The sequence below is a fragment of the Trichosporon asahii genome, assembly GCF_000293215.1.
Source record: "Trichosporon asahii var. asahii CBS 2479 unplaced genomic scaffold scaffold00035, whole genome shotgun sequence".
In the NCBI taxonomy this organism is placed as follows: domain Eukaryota; kingdom Fungi; phylum Basidiomycota; class Tremellomycetes; order Trichosporonales; family Trichosporonaceae; genus Trichosporon; species Trichosporon asahii.
Window position 1 is genome coordinate 142,865 of NW_014040889.1, and position 16,151 is coordinate 159,015.

Consider the following 16,151-nt stretch of genomic DNA (forward strand, 5'->3'; position numbering starts at 1 on the left):
TGTAGCCCTCACGCCTCCCCGCGGCTCCCATCTAATCCGTGGAAACGTTCGGGCTCTCTTCTACATCCGGCACCGGTGAAACGTGAGCCGTGATAAGTCAGGGCAAGCGCGTATCTATCATGCGGCGAGTCCGCGTTTCTTTAGGATACGGTCCAAAGCTCTCTCCAGCTTGTTCGCCAGGTTGGCGTACTGGTTCTTCTCACCGTTGTACTGTCGACAGTTGGCGAAGATGAGGCGAGCATCTGAGACGAAGTCATCCACAGTCGCGTAGTGATTGCTCTCAAGCTTGAACTCCATCGTCGACAGGTCTGCAGCGGGTTGGAGCGCGATCGTGATACCGTTTCCAGGAACAAGGGAATCAACGTCAGCAAATGTAAACAAAATCGGGTGGGAGTAGGCCCAGGTACCGAGAGACGACTCCACCTGAAGCCGAGATGCACACCAGTAAACCGGCATGATAGCAGTGGTACTGAGGCTCCTTCCTACAGAGAGGTACAGAGAGCACCGCCTCCACGGCCGTGTGACACTTACCCATAGGGCTGGTGATGACATTGTAGTAGTCTGTGACCACACTGGCATCGACGGGTTTAACGAATGGCCACGCTGATGGATCGTTCTGCAGGTCGTTCAACACTTGCTGCAACTGAGCGTAGTGCGGGTTGCGTTTCGGCTGACGAATGCTGAGGTTAGCGCTGTCCGGCCCGCTTACTCACATTTCATCCAAGTCAGGGTTCCAACCGCTCTCCGCGAGACCTGGAATATCTTCCTTCTCCAGCTTGATACTCTCCCCAGGCTTGCGATTCTTGAACACCTCTAGACCTGGCCGAACGACGTGTGATTGAGAAATCGTTCGAATTTTGGCGAAGATTGCCTGACTGGTCAGCTTGAGAGCTTTCGAGAGGATGGTGCTGTACTCACCGCTTTCTGGTCTGACAGCATCTGATGCACTTCCGAATACTTGACCTTGGGGAGCATGCAGCACTGCATGATGGTTCCTCCCTCGTAGTCCTTGATGTATCCGACCCAGCGCTCGCGCGGGTACGTGATCTCCTTCGAGAAGCCCTGCTTCTTGAAGTAGCCCACAGCATAATTGTCCGCATAGGTAAGGAAGTGGTTGATCGTGGGGTGGGCTTTGCGGACGTGGTCTTTGAGTGCGTTCATCAGATGCGATCCGTATCCCTTGACCTGTTCCGAGGAGTCGACGGCACAGAACACAATTTCTGCAAAGCCTCGACTCTCGAACGGCCTGTAGCAGATGCCACCTACGACCTTCCAGCCGCGCTTCACGATGGGCATGGAGATGTGGTTCTTGTCCAACACAAGACGCGTGATGTACTCTCGCGGCATCTTTGGCAACTGCTTCTGGAACAGGTTCTTGAGGCCAATCAGGAGGATCGACGCTACCGGGCTCGGGTTTCGTGAGGTGACAACGGGCAGAATAATCTCGGAGTTGAGCTGTTCCAGAGCTGCAGGACGTAACGGGAGTTGAGGTAGTTCAATTCCGTGCCACTCCTGAACCTGGACGTCCTTCTCATCCTGCACGGCCTGCTCATCGGCACCGCGACGCTGGACCTTCTCTTCACGTAAACGTTCCTTCTCTTTGATCTCGGCTCGGCGTTGGCGTTCCTTGTCGTCGAGCTCAGGGCGACTAGTGACAGCCAGCGGCGTGTCATCGTCCCCCTCGCCTTCCTCCTCTGCGGCCGCTGCGGTCGCAGCCGCCGCTGCTGCGGTTGCAGGACCGCCTCTTGTTTTGACAGATCGCCCGCCGGGGCCTCCTTTCCCTGGTCGCTTCCCTGTGTGTTTGCCACCCTCCCCATTGGCATCTGCCGCGGCCTCCTCTGCTCCCTGGTCGTCGCCGAGCTTGGAACGTTTGCGTGGCCGGTCGCCCTCAGCATCGGTGTGGTCTCCGTCCGCGGGCGTTTGCCGCCCATCGTCGTCGAATGGTGTCGAGTCCTCGCCCAGGTCGAAGGCGGCTGGCAGTGGTGCGGCTGGTCGCTTTCCAGAGGGGCGGACGAATTCCGAGAGTTGACGATACAGAGACTCTGTCTCCTCAGGGTGAGGCGTAGGGAAGGTGGTCAAAGCATCCTGGTCCTGAGGCGTGAGCGGGTAACTCCACAATGATAAGTAGAAGAGGTCCGAGTCGTCGAAGGGATCCATGTGATTGAGTCACCCGGGGGCGGGAGAGGGGTGTGTAGAGCGAAGAGTGAAATGAGAGAAAATGAGAGTTGCCGAAGGGAGCGAGCGAGCGTGCGTGCGAGCGCGCCGCCAGAGTGGAAGCAAAGCAGGGGTGTGTGTCGTGTGTGTATCACTGCGGATCACTGACTCGTGTTGACTCACCTGAAGTAGTTCCTCGATGCGCCCTACCACCTTTTCCCGCCGTCGTCGTTCAGCGTCTGGCACATCCTCTTCGAACACATGTCCATCATCACCCTCCCAACCATGTCCGCATTCCCCACACCGCTTCCACCATCCCTCCTCGGTGCGCCATGACGAGATTGTTTCCTGATCCACCCCTTCGGCGTCGTCACCGTTCATGTCAACATCGTCTGAGGTCGAAGCAATGGTAATTTTCGATCCAGATGGTGGCTCCAATCCCGAACAGTCGCACCCGTCGATTGTGCATCCCACGAATCGCGCGACCTTGAATGCTCTTTCACGTTCGGAGACGGTGGTGATATCCTCGACTGCTGGTGGGTAACGAAACTTGATCCCGGAAGGGGACGATAGTGACGGGGCGCTGGTCTTCTTCTTTGGCGACTCCTCGTCGTCCTCGTCTTCTTCTTCCTCGTCGTCACCCTCCTCCTCATCTCCCTCCTCGCCTTCTTCCTCTTCCTCTTCTTCTTCCTCTTCTTCCTCCTCCTCCTCTTCCTCTTCCTCCTCTTCTTCGTCGCCCTCCTCTTCCTCTTCTTCCTCCTCTTCCTCGTTATCATCGTCATCCTCGCCTTCTTCCTCCTCGACGGCGTTCGTGTCGTCCTCAGTCGAAGCCTGCTCGGTGGCGTCCTCACCGCCCTCCTCCTCCTCGTCACCCCCTACATCCATGGAGTCGCCAGCGGCTGCTTCAACTTCGTCCTCGTCCTCGTCTTCGGCGACTTCAAGGGCAGTAACCGGCGTGTCACCGGCATCGGTTTCGGCTTCCGAAGCGTTTGATCGGACCGGCGATAAAGAGGAGCTGGAATGGGTGGATCCTGTCGGAGACGCTGCGTCGGCTGCTGGGCTTGGGGACTTGCGCCGTCGTGCTCTGGGAGGCATGGTGATGGAGTATGGTTATGGATATCGAGGGTTACTGGTGAGTTCGGCTCAAACATCCGGAGAGGTGTCAACAAAGGGTGGTATCGCGTCTTAGTGGCGGCTAGATTAAGGGAAACGCCGAGACGCCGGATGTAGTTGCCACGTGATCCGATCGGCACAACAGCGGCCAGGTACGATCAAGTCAGCGATACAAAGCCGTGATGCATGCAGATCGTTACTGGTCACACTCTAGTTGTACACTTTCTTCCGTTCTACTGAGGACCCCAAACTTGCACAGATGTTACGCCGCCGCTCTTTTCGTCTACTTCGACAACTATTCCGTCGAAGCCGACGAGTTGGCTGACGCCCATGCCGATGACTCCCTCCAGGCCACCTTCCACCGATCGGTCGAGGATCATTGCGTCCGGCGGCGCATCCTTAGATGGCGCGGCAGCATGGGAAGAGCCGTTTCGCTGTTTCTTCTTGTTCTTCTTACCGCCTTCCGGTGTTCCGTTGCTGGAGCGAGAGGGCGCGCTGCTTGGGTTGCTACCATCTTGCAGCCTCTCCCGGAACGCACTGAGCGGGTGCGTGTAGTCGAGCTCTCCTGGGTCGCACTGCACGACCCACGGGCAACGCGCGTATTGCTGGAACTGGGGCGTTCCTGGCTGTGTCGTATCAGTACGTCGGTGCGCCTCACGTCAGCACGACTCACAATGTTGGTATGAGCGTTGACTTTTGTCACGACGCCGTTCTCGATGAGGAAATCCATGCCGTACTGGAAGTAGTTCCAGAAGCATGGGGTCGACTGGCTTTCCCCGGTGGCGTCATCGTCGGCTGTTGTCGACGTGTTGGGCCCAGGTTGACCACCCCAGACGCGGCCCAACCTGTCATCCTCTTTCCAATACTTCCTAAGTGGGGGACCGAGATCGATGAGCAGATCCTGGGCGGTCGTATCTCCCAGATTGATTTCGATAGTGCCGTTCTTGAGCGAGAGCATGGCACCTTGACCAGGCTGGCTGTCAGTCGACTCGTGCACTCCTCGGACTCACCATGAGCATGCACGATTGCAGTTCTCCGAGCGTTTCGTCCTCTTCCTTCGGAACTACACTGAGAGAGGCAACGCTCTCCTCACGGCCCGGTGGGACGTTGAATACGACCCCAGGGTACGCCAATGCGCCGTCATTGGCATAGGTCGGGCCGAGAGCTCGGGCAACTCCGGCTCGCGTCAACGGCACTGAGGGTGAAGAGAGCACGGCCCCTTCATAGGTGATAGTTGCGCTTGTCGGAAGCTGTACACGGATGTGGGACAGGCGCTGTGATTCGGGTGAGAAGAGCAGAGCTACCGACCCAGCATGAACGATGACGGCGCTCTTGACGGCGTTCTGACATCAGCAAAGCCCCGGAGCAAGGACATACCTCCGGATCCCAGGCGATGTCTAGCTTAGGAACTTCCGACTTACGCGCCCTCAGAATATCGAGGACATGCCAAAGCGTGTCTCCAAGTTCGAACAGGCCGATCGCCTTTCCTGGTGAAAGGTCCAGGGTGTCCATGTTGGTGGGCTTCCTGCCGGATGGACGGACGACACGGTGCCCGGTGCGAGTGAGGTCGGTGTGTACGGTGGCAAATGTAGTTCTGTCTCGATTGTGGATCAATGGATTGGGGAGAAAGCAACGCGTTGGAAGTGCCGGTGGCGAGATCGCGGCCGACGTGTTGATGTCACGGGAGGGTGGCAAATGCAGGTGTGCGGCGTGCTGGCACGCTCACCTCCACCTCGAGCGGAACAGGGGATACAGAGGGGCGTATCTGCGCCTGGACAATGACGTCGGTGGGCAGTGCTGATCTGATGGCGGCGAAGACGGTATTGACGAGTCGAACAGGTCAGAGAGAGAGTGTTGTTGAGACACGGTACGAGAGATGACATCAGGCTAATCGGCACACCGGCAAGCGTTCCTTGCCAGCACCTAATTGATTCCAGTGCCCAGGGCAGTTCCCCGTTTCTCATCTCTCCACTCTCTCGTACCACCACGATCAACAGACACCACCATGGCCGCCTCAAGCGGGCACTTGTCACCCGCTGAGGCAGCGCCGCCGACGCCGCAGCGTCCTACAAGCGCGCACAGCGACATCTCGCACAAGTCCACCGTCCCCACCGTCGCGTCTTCTCTCGGCAACTTTCCGCAACACGGAGCAGCCAGCCGATCCGACAGTCTGCAGCCGACGCGCACGACGAGCGGACGCAGCACACCGGCAGGATATCACATGCGCGGCTCGCGACCATCATCCGTACGCGATCCAAACGCGCAGCTCGACGACCTCTGCCAGATCCCCGAGCGACCAGCCGCGGTACCTCCCCCGCCGCCAGTCGTCTCTCCAGCGTCAGATGGGGAGGACGCGGCCGTGAAGCAGGCGATGAAGAAGGGATCAAAGATCCTCCACAAGCGGCACCGTCGACGCAGCAACACCGCGGCAGAGTCCGATGAGGACGAGGGTGAGGGCAGCGAACCTGTTTCGCGGAAACACCGGCTGCGGCGGGAGATGGAGTTGTTTGAGCGGCAGAAGCAGGAAGCACAACAGCAGCTTGCGGAGCGCGCCGACCAGGTTATCGACGTGTACGACGGTGACGAGCAGATAACGTCTGCAGTTGAGGTACCCGAGGTGGAGCGGCCGCCGAAGCCACTCTACGTTTGGGAAGGTGAGCATGCTCTAGCGTAAGACTCTGACAACAACAGTCATGTACGAGAACCAGCGCGGCATGAGTCTCTTCGGCAAGAAGTGGTATAGCGCGAACTCTTTGCTGCCATCGGACCCCACGGCGTACACGCTGCCGACTGAGTTGCCGGGTGTGACGACGGTCTCGGCTTCGGAGCGGACCAAGCGGGCGAAACTGGCGCGTCTGAGAGGCCATGCGCGAGGGCGGAGTACTTCGACGAGCGCGATCCCGGACAGCCGAGACACCTCCAGCTCGTCCGCGGACACCAAGGCGTCCCAGCCGCTGGCGCACAAGCGCAAGACGAACGATACGGGTTACGATCTGAAGACGTATCAGACACCATCGCCAGAGTGGATCTGGCTCACACCGTGGATGGTGAACATGCGCCTGGACGCCGACGAGCAGGGGTTCCGGTACAACCTCTGGTTCCACCGGCGAGGGTGGCGATCGCACGCAGGCCGGTTGAACTGGTGGGGTTGGGTGCGGCGGCGCGAGTGGCTGCGGTTGCGCGTACTCCTCCCTTCGACCAAGCTGGAACGGGAGGTGGAAGGTATCGAGGGCAGCGCAAAGGAGTGGCCGGCGACGCTGGACGAGGTCATGGCCCGCCCGCACCCCGTGCGCGCAATGGTGAAGTTACTCGTCGTAGAGCTTCTCGATCGGGAGCGTCTCGAATGCTTCTTCCAATGGTGGGACGATGGGTCGGAAGAGGCCCGGCTGGCGCTCAAGGGGGAGCTCGAGGACTATGATAACGTGAGCTTTCTCGTTGACATACGTAGCTGACGTGACACAGCTCGACCTGCTCTCCAAGGCCTTTGTATTTGCGCACTCGCGCCGCGTCTTCCTGACGCACCTCGTGACGCAAAAGGTGGTCACGAAGGGACAGGCGGACGCGATCCTCGGCCGGCTCTTCGAGCCCCTGTCGCCGAGCGGGTCGGCCGCGGCGTCGCCCGCCGCACGCCCACGATCATTGAGGTCAGCGCCTTCAGACTCGTCATCTGACTCTTCCGCAGCGCTACCGAATTCGCCCCAAGTCACGCCAACGCAAACACAAGCACAAGCGGCACCTCCGCCAGCAAATGAGCAACAGCAGCGCCCAGAGTATCGCCGCTCGCCGGCGAGCTCGTTCTCCTCCCCTCCCACGCCTCTGACGCCGACGTTTCGGACCCCAGAACACCGCCACTTTCCCTTCAACTTTGTGCCGGCGCGCACGAAGCAGGAGCCGGAAGACCGCGAGCCCTCGCTGAAGGAACCGAGCGAGGGCGATGTAGACTAGCCATGTACAGACTGTTGTAGCACATGAACTATACCCAGGCATGCCGTATATACCACTTATATCAATGCATTATCTATTGTCTTCTCGTCTACTGGCTCAGTCTAAGCCTACTGGCTCAGGTAATCCTTGAGCTTCTCGAGGGCGCGGTACCGGTGAGAGATCTTGTTCTTCTCCGCGCTCTCCATCTCGGCGTACGTCTTGCCCCCGCCCTCCTTGGGCTGGAACACGGGGTCCCAGCCGAAGTTGCTGGGCCCGCGCGCGGGCACAATGTCCCCGTCCGTCCGGCCCTCGAAGAGGATGGGCTCCTCCCCCGGTCCGGCGCAGTAGGCGAAGGTGCACAGCGCGTGCGCGTTCGTGTTGTTGAACCCGACGAGCATCTTGTTCAGGCCTGCGTTGTTAGCTTGACCGGCATACTTGTCGAAGCTGAGAGAATGCCGTCGCGTGAATCTACCCTCACTAGGAGATGCTTCGTTGCGGGGATACAGTGAAAGGGAGATGGAAGGTAGAGGGTGGGGACGCAGGAAGACTCTACTCACCATCATGCCCAACAGTACCCAGGAAATCCTTGATGTACGGCCCAGGCAGCCCGCCAAGGGCCTCAAAGCACAGCGCCGTGTCCTCCGTCACGCAAGGGGCGTTCAGCGCCTTGGCGGCAGCAGCGCACTTGGCCTTGGCGACCTCCTGCGTCGTGCCCTGGAGTTCGGGGACTGCGGGTGTCAGCTCAGTTTTCCAAGTTGCTCAGCTATTCCGGTCACTCGGATCGGAGTCCACATTCTCTCTGGGCAATCCTCACAGACCGCAGCAGTATCCAATCTCCGCATACAGCACTGAGAAATCAAGCCTGGGGTGCTGACAGTGTAGAGGGAGAGGAGTGAAACTCACCATCCACAGCCGCATTCGTGCACTCGATCCCGCTCCCGCCCGTCTGGAGGATCTCGCGCACCTCGCGCAGCTTGTTCGCGTTTCCGGTGACGAAGACTGGGTAGTCAGCTTAAACCACCGTACCTTTGCCAGCTGGGGAATGAATACGCACCGAAGGACTTGGGCATGATGATTATTGTTGTTGTTGTGGAGGCAAGAGGGTTGAAAAAGTTGAACGCGTCTTGATGTCATCACGTTCCACACGCCTAATTGATCGGACCTGGGACTATCTCGGGTATCGAGACGGCGGACGCCGCCTTCCTCCACCGATGCTATCGCCGCCCATCGATCTAATGCCAAGCTATCCACGGCGTATCACGCATGCTCCAACACTAGCACTCTTGTGCCAAGTCCAATCCAGTCCATACATGAAAATTGTACAACTGTATGATCTATGAGACGGTGCGATCTCTGCCTTTCTTGTCGCTGCCGCTCTTGAAGTGAGAAGAAAATAATAGTGGAGTAAAGGTGTCCGAATAAGCAGTGTGGTGGTTGTGGTTTGGGTAGGTGGGAGCGGGCTGGCCGGCTTGTCTGTGCAGGCCGGGGCGCGACGTTTCGACGCTGTCTTCTCCGCACTTCGTGCCCTCGTCTCGGTTCTAGCGACACTACGCGGCGCGACGCGGGGCCTACTTGTTGTGCCAGAGGAGGGTCTTGAGGTTGGACCACGTCTCCGAGTCGCGGTACAGGTAGCCTGGATGTTAGCATTGCATGGGATGTGCAGATGGCCCTGCCGTTCCCGGCATGGACGGCATGGACGGCATGGACGGCATGGACGGCATGGACGGGCGGCGGCAAGGCTGGCATGGCTGGCGGGCCCAAGCCACGCCCATGATGGCGTCGTGTGATACCCGCGTGGGCCGCGATACTCACGCATCGAGTTGATGATACCGGGCTGCAGTCTCTCTCCCCTGTGGCGGAAGATGTACATGACGAGGCCCCACGAGAGGGTCGCGACAATGGCGAAGGGAACGTTGGCGGGCGGGATGGGGCGCGGGTTGGCCTCGGGGGACAGGATGTCGGGGAGGGGGTGCGAGAGCGGCTCGAGGGGGCCCTTGGCGGGGCCCGACGAGGATGAGTACAGGCGCGGAAGGAACGAGAGGACGACGCGAGACATGATGTACAGCACAATCTGCTCGTTGATCTGCGGACTGTGTCAGCGCCTTCTTGCTTGGAAATCTCGTGTTCGTCATGCGACGCGATATCTGCCATTTCCTGTCCGCCCACGCCGAACACCGAGAGTGCCCGGCGATACCCGGTGCGAGCCGGTGTTTGCAATGTGCTCATCGCAACCGCTGGGCGCAGCATCCACCGAAGTGCAGAGCAGCCCAGAGTTATCCGGATGCGATGGGCAATGAAGGCCATGGCGTCGGCGCACCCCTCCATCCCACCGCCATGACACTTCCCCGCTCTAGCGTCTGAGCGGAGCGGGGAAATGGCAGCTCTCACCGGGCCGAGCTTGCCACAGGTCCCAGAAGTACTCACCGGTGTGCGGTCGCTGAAGACCCACCATCCTCCGATACCGCCCGCGATGAGCGTGTCGAGGTCACGCTCCTTGCCTCCGTTCAGCCGCTTCTGGATGAGCATCATGATCTTGTAGATCGTGACAAACTTTCCGAGCGCGAGCGCATGGTTCCGCGTCGCGGTCAGGATGCCGTGGATGCGGACCGGCCAGGGCTTGTGGCTGAACAGCGCCGCCATGACGAGCGCGTGCGGGAACCGCACCTTGCATCCGTACACGATACCGTTGCGGGCGCCCTTGGCCACGCCGAGGAGGTCGTGGTTCGCAGGGCTGTGGTGGGAGATTAGCACGAGCTCACTTCGTATCTAATAGCCCCAAAGCCCGCACACAGGCAGAAGCGACAAACTCACTCCATGATGAACTTCTGGATAGCGCTCGCCATGTTGATCAAAAGTTTGCGGTACCGATTGCAAGTCCAGCGAGCAGCCAACAAGAGATGAGGGAGAGAGGGAAGAAGTGGTGCCCAAAGTTATCCTGACCTGCTGGGATGGCCCGGGTAGGACAGAGCCGGTCGCTCAGCCTGCTCACGTGGCCGGACGCGCGGGCGGATTGCTCGGCACCATCGGCCGCGGCCGCCTCTTAATCAGCCTTACATCCTTTAGCTTGCAAGGGGCTATTTCCATTAGCGTGGTTAAACAAACCTTGCATTACAAAGTTCAGGTTACGAAACCACAACTCCGCTTCGTCACTGTGTGGTGCTCCGCGCGCACTCCGCCGCCATGCTCTGTGCCCACTTCTTGTAACGCAGCCAGTGGCCGTCGGCGTGAGGCGGTCTCCGTCCTCGGGCACTGCAGAGTACGATACTGGCTGGTGACCGCTGTATGCAGATGCCAGGAACCGCTGCCTTGCAGACTCCTCGCCCACTCCTGCGGCGGGTGCTGCAAACTGAGCGAGGCTAAGTTACGACAAAATACATCTCTAGTCTAAGAGGTACACTACTTCTCTCTATCAGTCGCCGTCAATGTGTCTCCTCGATGCAGTCTCCGTGCAGATCTCCTTCGTACTCCATGTCACTCCAATTGTTACGCCGACGCGGTGATGGCCGCTCACATGGTGACCTGGATGTCGTCCTCCTTCGGCTTGAACTCGCCCGCGTTCGGGTTGAGTCCGAACTTCTTGCTTGGTCCCATGTCGCCGCTGATAGCGTCGTCCGTGCGCGCCGCCTTGTTCTTGAAACCTCCCGCCGGCTTGCCTCCAGCAGGCTTGCCGCCCTTCGGTGTCGGGCGGCTGGCGGGGTGGGTGAACTTGCAGTCGGCGCGGGTGCACCTCTCACCATAACGGCAGGGGCGCTCCACCTTGCTATCGTCGAGCGCTGAATCGAGGCTCGGCTTGGAGGCCTCAGCCGAGGGAGCAGGGTTCGAAAGCGCCGGCGGCGCGATCGGGTTGCCGTTGGCATCCTCGTGGCGGAACTGACAGGAGGGGTTCGTGCAGTGCTGGAACTTGCAGAGAAGACGGGACGGGCCGGCGCCCTCACCAAGAACAGCGGCAGGCGAGACATGGCTCTTAACACACTCGGCGTCCTTGCAGTTCTTACCCGCAGGGCACGCCTCCTCGCTCAACACCATGCCTGTCTTCTCGTCCGCGACCGGCGACGGGTGGCTGTACGTGCACCGCGCGTTGTTGCATCCGACGCCAAACTTGCAGAGTGCCGTCGAGGTCGGCCTGTCGGGGATCGGGCCGCTCTTAGCGCCTGCCACCGGCTTCGAGATCGCCTTGTGCGGGGTGTGCGCCGGTGCTCCGCCACGAGTGGGTCGTCCGCCTCGCTTATCCTGATGTCAGCTTGGGACGGCTGCGTGGAGCTTACCTGGCTCTGGCCCTGCTGCATCGACTGCATTTGCTCGGCCATCTGCATCATGTTGGCTTGCATCGCCATCATCTGCATCATCATCTCCTGCTGCCCTTGCATGCCGGGCACGCCCATACCCATGCCGAAGCCTTGCTGCTGCTGCTGCGGTCGGTAGGGCTGGTTCGTGTGTCCACCGCGTCCCCGGATGTTCACGCCGTTGCCGCGCATCGGCGCCTGGCCCCGGGGACCCAGTCGGTCGGCGAGGTTGCGACCCTGTCCACCCATGCGGGGACCGGTCGGCGCAGATGCAGGCGCGCCGAGTGGTCCATCGGGGAGCCGCCGGCGCTCGTGCTCACCCTCAGCCTTACGCTTGGTACCCTCCACCGCGGAGGCGAACATTCGGGATCCAGCACCGGACGAGGGCTCGGCGGACTGGGGGGCAGCGGCCGGAGGAGCCGCTGGCTCGGCGGCAGGAGCGTCGACGGGGGCAGCCGGCGAGCCTTGATTCAGCATCGCCTCGTACCGCGTGAACAGCCAGTCGAGGAACGAGGCATCGAAGTCTGCTCCGACGACTGATGTCAGCAGGAACCCAAAGCATCAGGGCTTACGGTCATCCATCTCCGTCTGCACCTTGTCTTCCCGTTAGTCTTGATAAGCGCTCATGACGTACCCCTCGTGTTGCCGTTGGCTGCTGTCAGCGAATTCACGCCACTGCGTCCGTTGATCTACTCACCAAGAAGAACACAGACGTACTCCGCCATCACATTGTCTGTTAATCAGCACTGTGACCTTCGAGCTCGACGTACCGCCTGCTTCAGCCCACTCGCGCCGCTCGAGCTCCTGCTGAACCTCGGCCTAAGTTGTCAGTTTCCGTCAGCGGTAAAAGAAACTCACCTGCAAGGCAGTTGCCTGATCCATGGAGAGCTTTTTGGACATTGTTATTGTTTGGTTGGATGTGAGGTAGTTGCCACCAATACGGACTATGATGTATTCGGTTGTGTTCATGAGGGTGAGCAGAAACTCAGGCGACCTCCACCTTGCCACGTGGGTAACACCGAACAGTGAGGTTGTGGCGGGAGCAAGTCCTGGCGGTTATGGTTGATAGGCTTTGCGGCAACAGGCTACGGGACGGGCCTGAGCGACCCTGTGAGGCGTCGAGGGGCTCGAGGGCTAGTGCAGGCAGCCATACGCGTAGAGGAGTGAGGGAGCGCGCTGCGGGGAGGGAGACCTGGCCAGGGACGGACAGACCTTAAGTTGGGTTCCCCGGTCGTTTGAGCGGCTCGACCACACGCAGCCCACACGAGTCCACTCACTGAAACCCCCTCACCCCGTACATGGCGGATTAGATGGCGCGTTTCATTGTTTGGCCCGTCCACCCGCACCCATTCACTCAACACCCCCCGCATCCACGCAATGTAATCACACAGGGTCCACCTCAACAACACAAGTCCATCTCAACCCTCTCCCGAGCGCATATCTTCAAGTGCCCAAAGCACCCACCCATTCATCACACTTCGTCCCACCCCCTCTTGCAGCCGGCACCACACCCGTCCACCTATTTATTCATTTCTTGCTCGGCTTAGATCCTAGACTCCCCCCTTAGTCTCTCCAAGACCTCGTCCACTGGGCACTCCACTACTGGCATACGTTAGCACATCTCGAGCTACTCCTTTGGCCAGGCCATATCGACACGCCATGCCGCCGCCACCCCGACCTTCCTCGCCTCGCAAAGAGGCTCATCGCTCCTCCACGCCCTCTGGCAGCGTTGGGAGAAACAACTCGTCGTCCTCCCTTTCGCAACGTTCTTCCCTTCCCTCCCGGCCTCCGCGGCGTCCGATTTCTCAACAGATCCGCAGTCAAACTCCAACAAAAGAAATGGCGGCGACCACTCCCACAAGCCCGACTGCAGGAGTCAGAGTAACCATGGGCGGCGTGTCCCCGCCTACCGAGACGCCCATGATAGCCCGCCCCGCGCCGCCCAATCGCACCCGCTCGAAGCGTATCAGTGTCACCCCCTCAACCTCGAATGGAGCCTCGACACCTCGAGCGACTCCCAGCCCGCGCCCGGCACTGTCTGCGACGCTTCCCAAGGAGGAGGTGGAAACGCCCCAGCCTTCCTCGGCCGTGGAGACTGCGCCCGAATACACTGGCGTCATTGAAGATCGCACCGAGGACGAGCTGGAGAAGGCGAGCCGGACGGCCATGCAGGACGCTCTCAGGCGTGAGTGGGCCGATCGCGAGAAGGTAAGTGCCCTCCTCCACGTAAGCATGGATCGCTGGGTGCCATGTGTACCGTGTGGGTGATTGCGACTGCTTCTCGGCTTGTTTATCGCAGTCCACATGGCCCCGTGCATGCGCAATGCCGCGTAGTCTCTCTTATCGCACGACCCTCCGTGGTAAGCTGACCTGACAGTTCTCTTCCCGGATCGAGGAACTCGAAGCTCAGCAGCTGTCGACCGAAGCGCGCGTCACAGAGCTGCAGAAGCTGTCCGAGTCGCTGCAGGAGAAGTACGACACCACGTTTAACGAACAGCAAGGCTTGGAAGCAGACCTCGAGGCCGCAAACGACCTGGTCGACCGACTCCGGGCCAACGTTGCTGAGAGCGAGAAGCACAACCGCAATGGTGCCCGCCGTTATGCGGACCAGGTGGGTGGCGAAAGCTGCATGCGTGGGATTTCACAACCGACACTAACACTAGCAGGAGAAGGCGTTCGAGGCAGAGCGCCTTGTCCACCAAGCCGAGCTGCAGCACTTGCAGCAGCGGCTGAAGAGTTTGACGACCGAGCGTCTCGCTCACGCGCACGTGAATGAGGAGGAGCCGCATCTTGCCCTCAAGGAAGAACTGGCTTCGCTGTCTGCATCGCACCAGACGCTTGTGGCCCAACTGACGACCCTCGCGGACGAGCTGCACGAGGTCAAAGCCGACAATGCGAGGCTTCTCGAGGAGAACGACAGCTGGCAGCTGCTCGTGGAGGAGCGCACACTCGCCGGTCATATGGGATCCGGCCTGCTTACGACGTCATCGCCTCCCCGAAACTCGCCCCCGGTCAAGCCCAAGGAGACGACTGTGCTCGCGACGCTCGAGGAGCAGATGGAGATGGATGAGCTGAACGCCGAGATGGACATTGACGCGAGTAGCCCACACCCGAGCGCTGTGGAGCTTGCGTCCCCACGATTGGGTCACACACTTGCGGCCGAACTGAATGGCGACAACGACATTGAGAAGATGCGCACGGAGCTCAAGAGCCTGAAGGAGAGCAACAAAGCGCTCACCCTGTACTGCTCCAAGATCCTGGACCGAATTATTGCGTCCGAGGGTTTCGAGCACATCTTGAGTGTCGATTACCGCACGCGCCGTTTCGGGTCGCGCACTGCCAGCGGACGGACGGTCCGCCCTTCCATTGAGCAGCTTGCTAAGGACATGGAGAACAATGGACCGATCGTTGACGAGCCTGCCGACATCTCGGCCATGCAAGAGCCTTCACCCACTGCGGCTCCGACCGTGCCGCCCAGAAGCCGTGCCCGCCCCATGTCGATGGTGGCGCCCGTGCCCGCTCCTGCACCGGCCGTAGTCCCCGTCAAGGACGACAAGGAGAAGGCTACGGAGGAGAAGCGGAGCCGGCGCGGATTCTCGATCGACTTCCGCTCCCTTGGCTTTGGTGGCTCCAAGGAGCCCGAGCCGAAGCAGCCCCAGCTCAAGCCTTTAACTTTAGCCAGTAGTGCGGCGCCGGCCTCCACTCGTATGCCCAGCCAGAGCCCGACGCGCGAGATCAAGGCTTCGCCTGTGATTAGCGCGCGCAAGCTCGAGCCCCAGGAGGAGGATGAGGAGGACCGCCGCGAGCGCCACCGTATGGAGGCGGCCCTCAAGTTAATGGGCATCGAGCGGACTCCCGAAGCCGGAGCGGTGGAGGTGATGGCGCCCGCCCCTGCCGTCACGCCGCCAGAGGACACTGGCTCGCGCGCGACGTCATGGCTGCGTCGCCTGTCCCGTGCTCCCGCGCCGTCCCAACCTGCGCCCACTCCCCCTGCGCCCGCTGCTGCGGCGAAGGATGGCTCGTCGTCGGACAGCGCGCGCTCCTCGACGGGCACCTCGCCTCTGCAGCGCCTCAGCGTCGCGTTCGGGACTAGCAGCACGGCCGACCTGGCGAACTTGGCAGACGCTTCGCCCGCCGACGCCGCTGCCGCCTTGAAGGCCTTCGACGCCAAGGAGGCCCAGCAGGCAAAGCTCTTAGCCCAAGGCAAGTCGCAGGCCACCTACACAGTTCCGCCCAAGATCGACCGCACCGCACGTAAGCGTAACACGCTGACGGGTGTTAACGGCGCAAACGGCGTGAACGGAACGGCCAACGGGACTGCCAACGGTGTTAACGGAGCGAACGGTGTCAATGGATACGATGAGTACGTTCCCAAGCACCAGCAGAAGGAGAGCGTGTCGACCCTTTGGAGTGTCGGCAGCAGCGTGTCTGCGGACGCTTGAGCGTGCTCCCTCTCTTCGACCTCTGTCCCTTCACCCACCCAATCCTCTCCACCACCCACTGCCGACATCGGCGAAAACGGACTCCCCTCGGGTTGAGTCCTCATGTGCATAACCCGACTCTTGTCACGATGTCGACCCCTCTTAGGCTTTATCTCTTGGCTTAACGACAAGTAACGTACCCATATGACGAACCACTGTATATGTATTGTGTATTAGGAGCATAATCTGAGCAAAG

At 60.3% G+C, this 16,151-nt stretch overlaps 7 protein-coding genes across 7 annotated transcripts; 2 read left to right on the top strand and 5 right to left on the bottom strand.

Moving 5' to 3' along the window:
• Positions 1-117: 117 nt before the first annotated feature.
• Positions 118-3,249, bottom strand: A1Q1_00819 (transcriptional activator Gcn5; the record flags this gene model as incomplete). Its single annotated transcript, XM_014325719.1, has 5 exons — positions 118-482; positions 532-572; positions 714-871; positions 919-2,091; positions 2,338-3,249. 5 exons carry the CDS (start codon positions 3,247-3,249, stop codon positions 118-120), a joined length of 2,649 nt encoding a protein of 882 aa, XP_014181194.1.
• Positions 3,250-3,500: 251 nt separating this feature from the next.
• Positions 3,501-4,779, bottom strand: A1Q1_00820 (uncharacterized protein; the record flags this gene model as incomplete). Its single annotated transcript, XM_014325720.1, has 4 exons — positions 3,501-3,893; positions 3,941-4,210; positions 4,278-4,598; positions 4,645-4,779. The coding sequence occupies 4 exons, from the start codon at positions 4,777-4,779 to the stop codon at positions 3,501-3,503; spliced, it is 1,119 nt and encodes a 372-aa protein (XP_014181195.1).
• Positions 4,780-5,272: 493 nt separating this feature from the next.
• On the top strand, positions 5,273-7,212 carry A1Q1_00821 (uncharacterized protein; the record flags this gene model as incomplete). Its single annotated transcript, XM_014325721.1, has 3 exons — positions 5,273-5,921; positions 5,959-6,689; positions 6,730-7,212. 3 exons carry the CDS (start codon positions 5,273-5,275, stop codon positions 7,210-7,212), a joined length of 1,863 nt encoding a protein of 620 aa, XP_014181196.1.
• Positions 7,213-7,319: 107 nt separating this feature from the next.
• A1Q1_00822 (DNA repair-related protein) lies at positions 7,320-8,261 on the bottom strand (the record flags this gene model as incomplete). Its single annotated transcript, XM_014325722.1, has 4 exons — positions 7,320-7,678; positions 7,749-7,919; positions 8,095-8,190; positions 8,246-8,261. 4 exons carry the CDS (start codon positions 8,259-8,261, stop codon positions 7,320-7,322), a joined length of 642 nt encoding a protein of 213 aa, XP_014181197.1.
• Positions 8,262-8,759: 498 nt separating this feature from the next.
• Positions 8,760-10,034, bottom strand: A1Q1_00823 (peroxisomal protein; the record flags this gene model as incomplete). Its single annotated transcript, XM_014325723.1, has 4 exons — positions 8,760-8,824; positions 9,004-9,274; positions 9,616-9,922; positions 10,003-10,034. 4 exons carry the CDS (start codon positions 10,032-10,034, stop codon positions 8,760-8,762), a joined length of 675 nt encoding a protein of 224 aa, XP_014181198.1.
• A 664-nt stretch (positions 10,035-10,698) lies between these two features.
• Positions 10,699-12,374, bottom strand: A1Q1_00824 (uncharacterized protein; the record flags this gene model as incomplete). Its single annotated transcript, XM_014325724.1, has 5 exons — positions 10,699-11,415; positions 11,457-11,998; positions 12,047-12,068; positions 12,192-12,293; positions 12,333-12,374. The coding sequence occupies 5 exons, from the start codon at positions 12,372-12,374 to the stop codon at positions 10,699-10,701; spliced, it is 1,425 nt and encodes a 474-aa protein (XP_014181199.1).
• A 759-nt stretch (positions 12,375-13,133) lies between these two features.
• On the top strand, positions 13,134-15,916 carry A1Q1_00825 (uncharacterized protein; the record flags this gene model as incomplete). Its single annotated transcript, XM_014325725.1, has 3 exons — positions 13,134-13,682; positions 13,852-14,085; positions 14,141-15,916. The coding sequence occupies 3 exons, from the start codon at positions 13,134-13,136 to the stop codon at positions 15,914-15,916; spliced, it is 2,559 nt and encodes an 852-aa protein (XP_014181200.1).
• Positions 15,917-16,151: the final 235 nt, after the last annotated feature.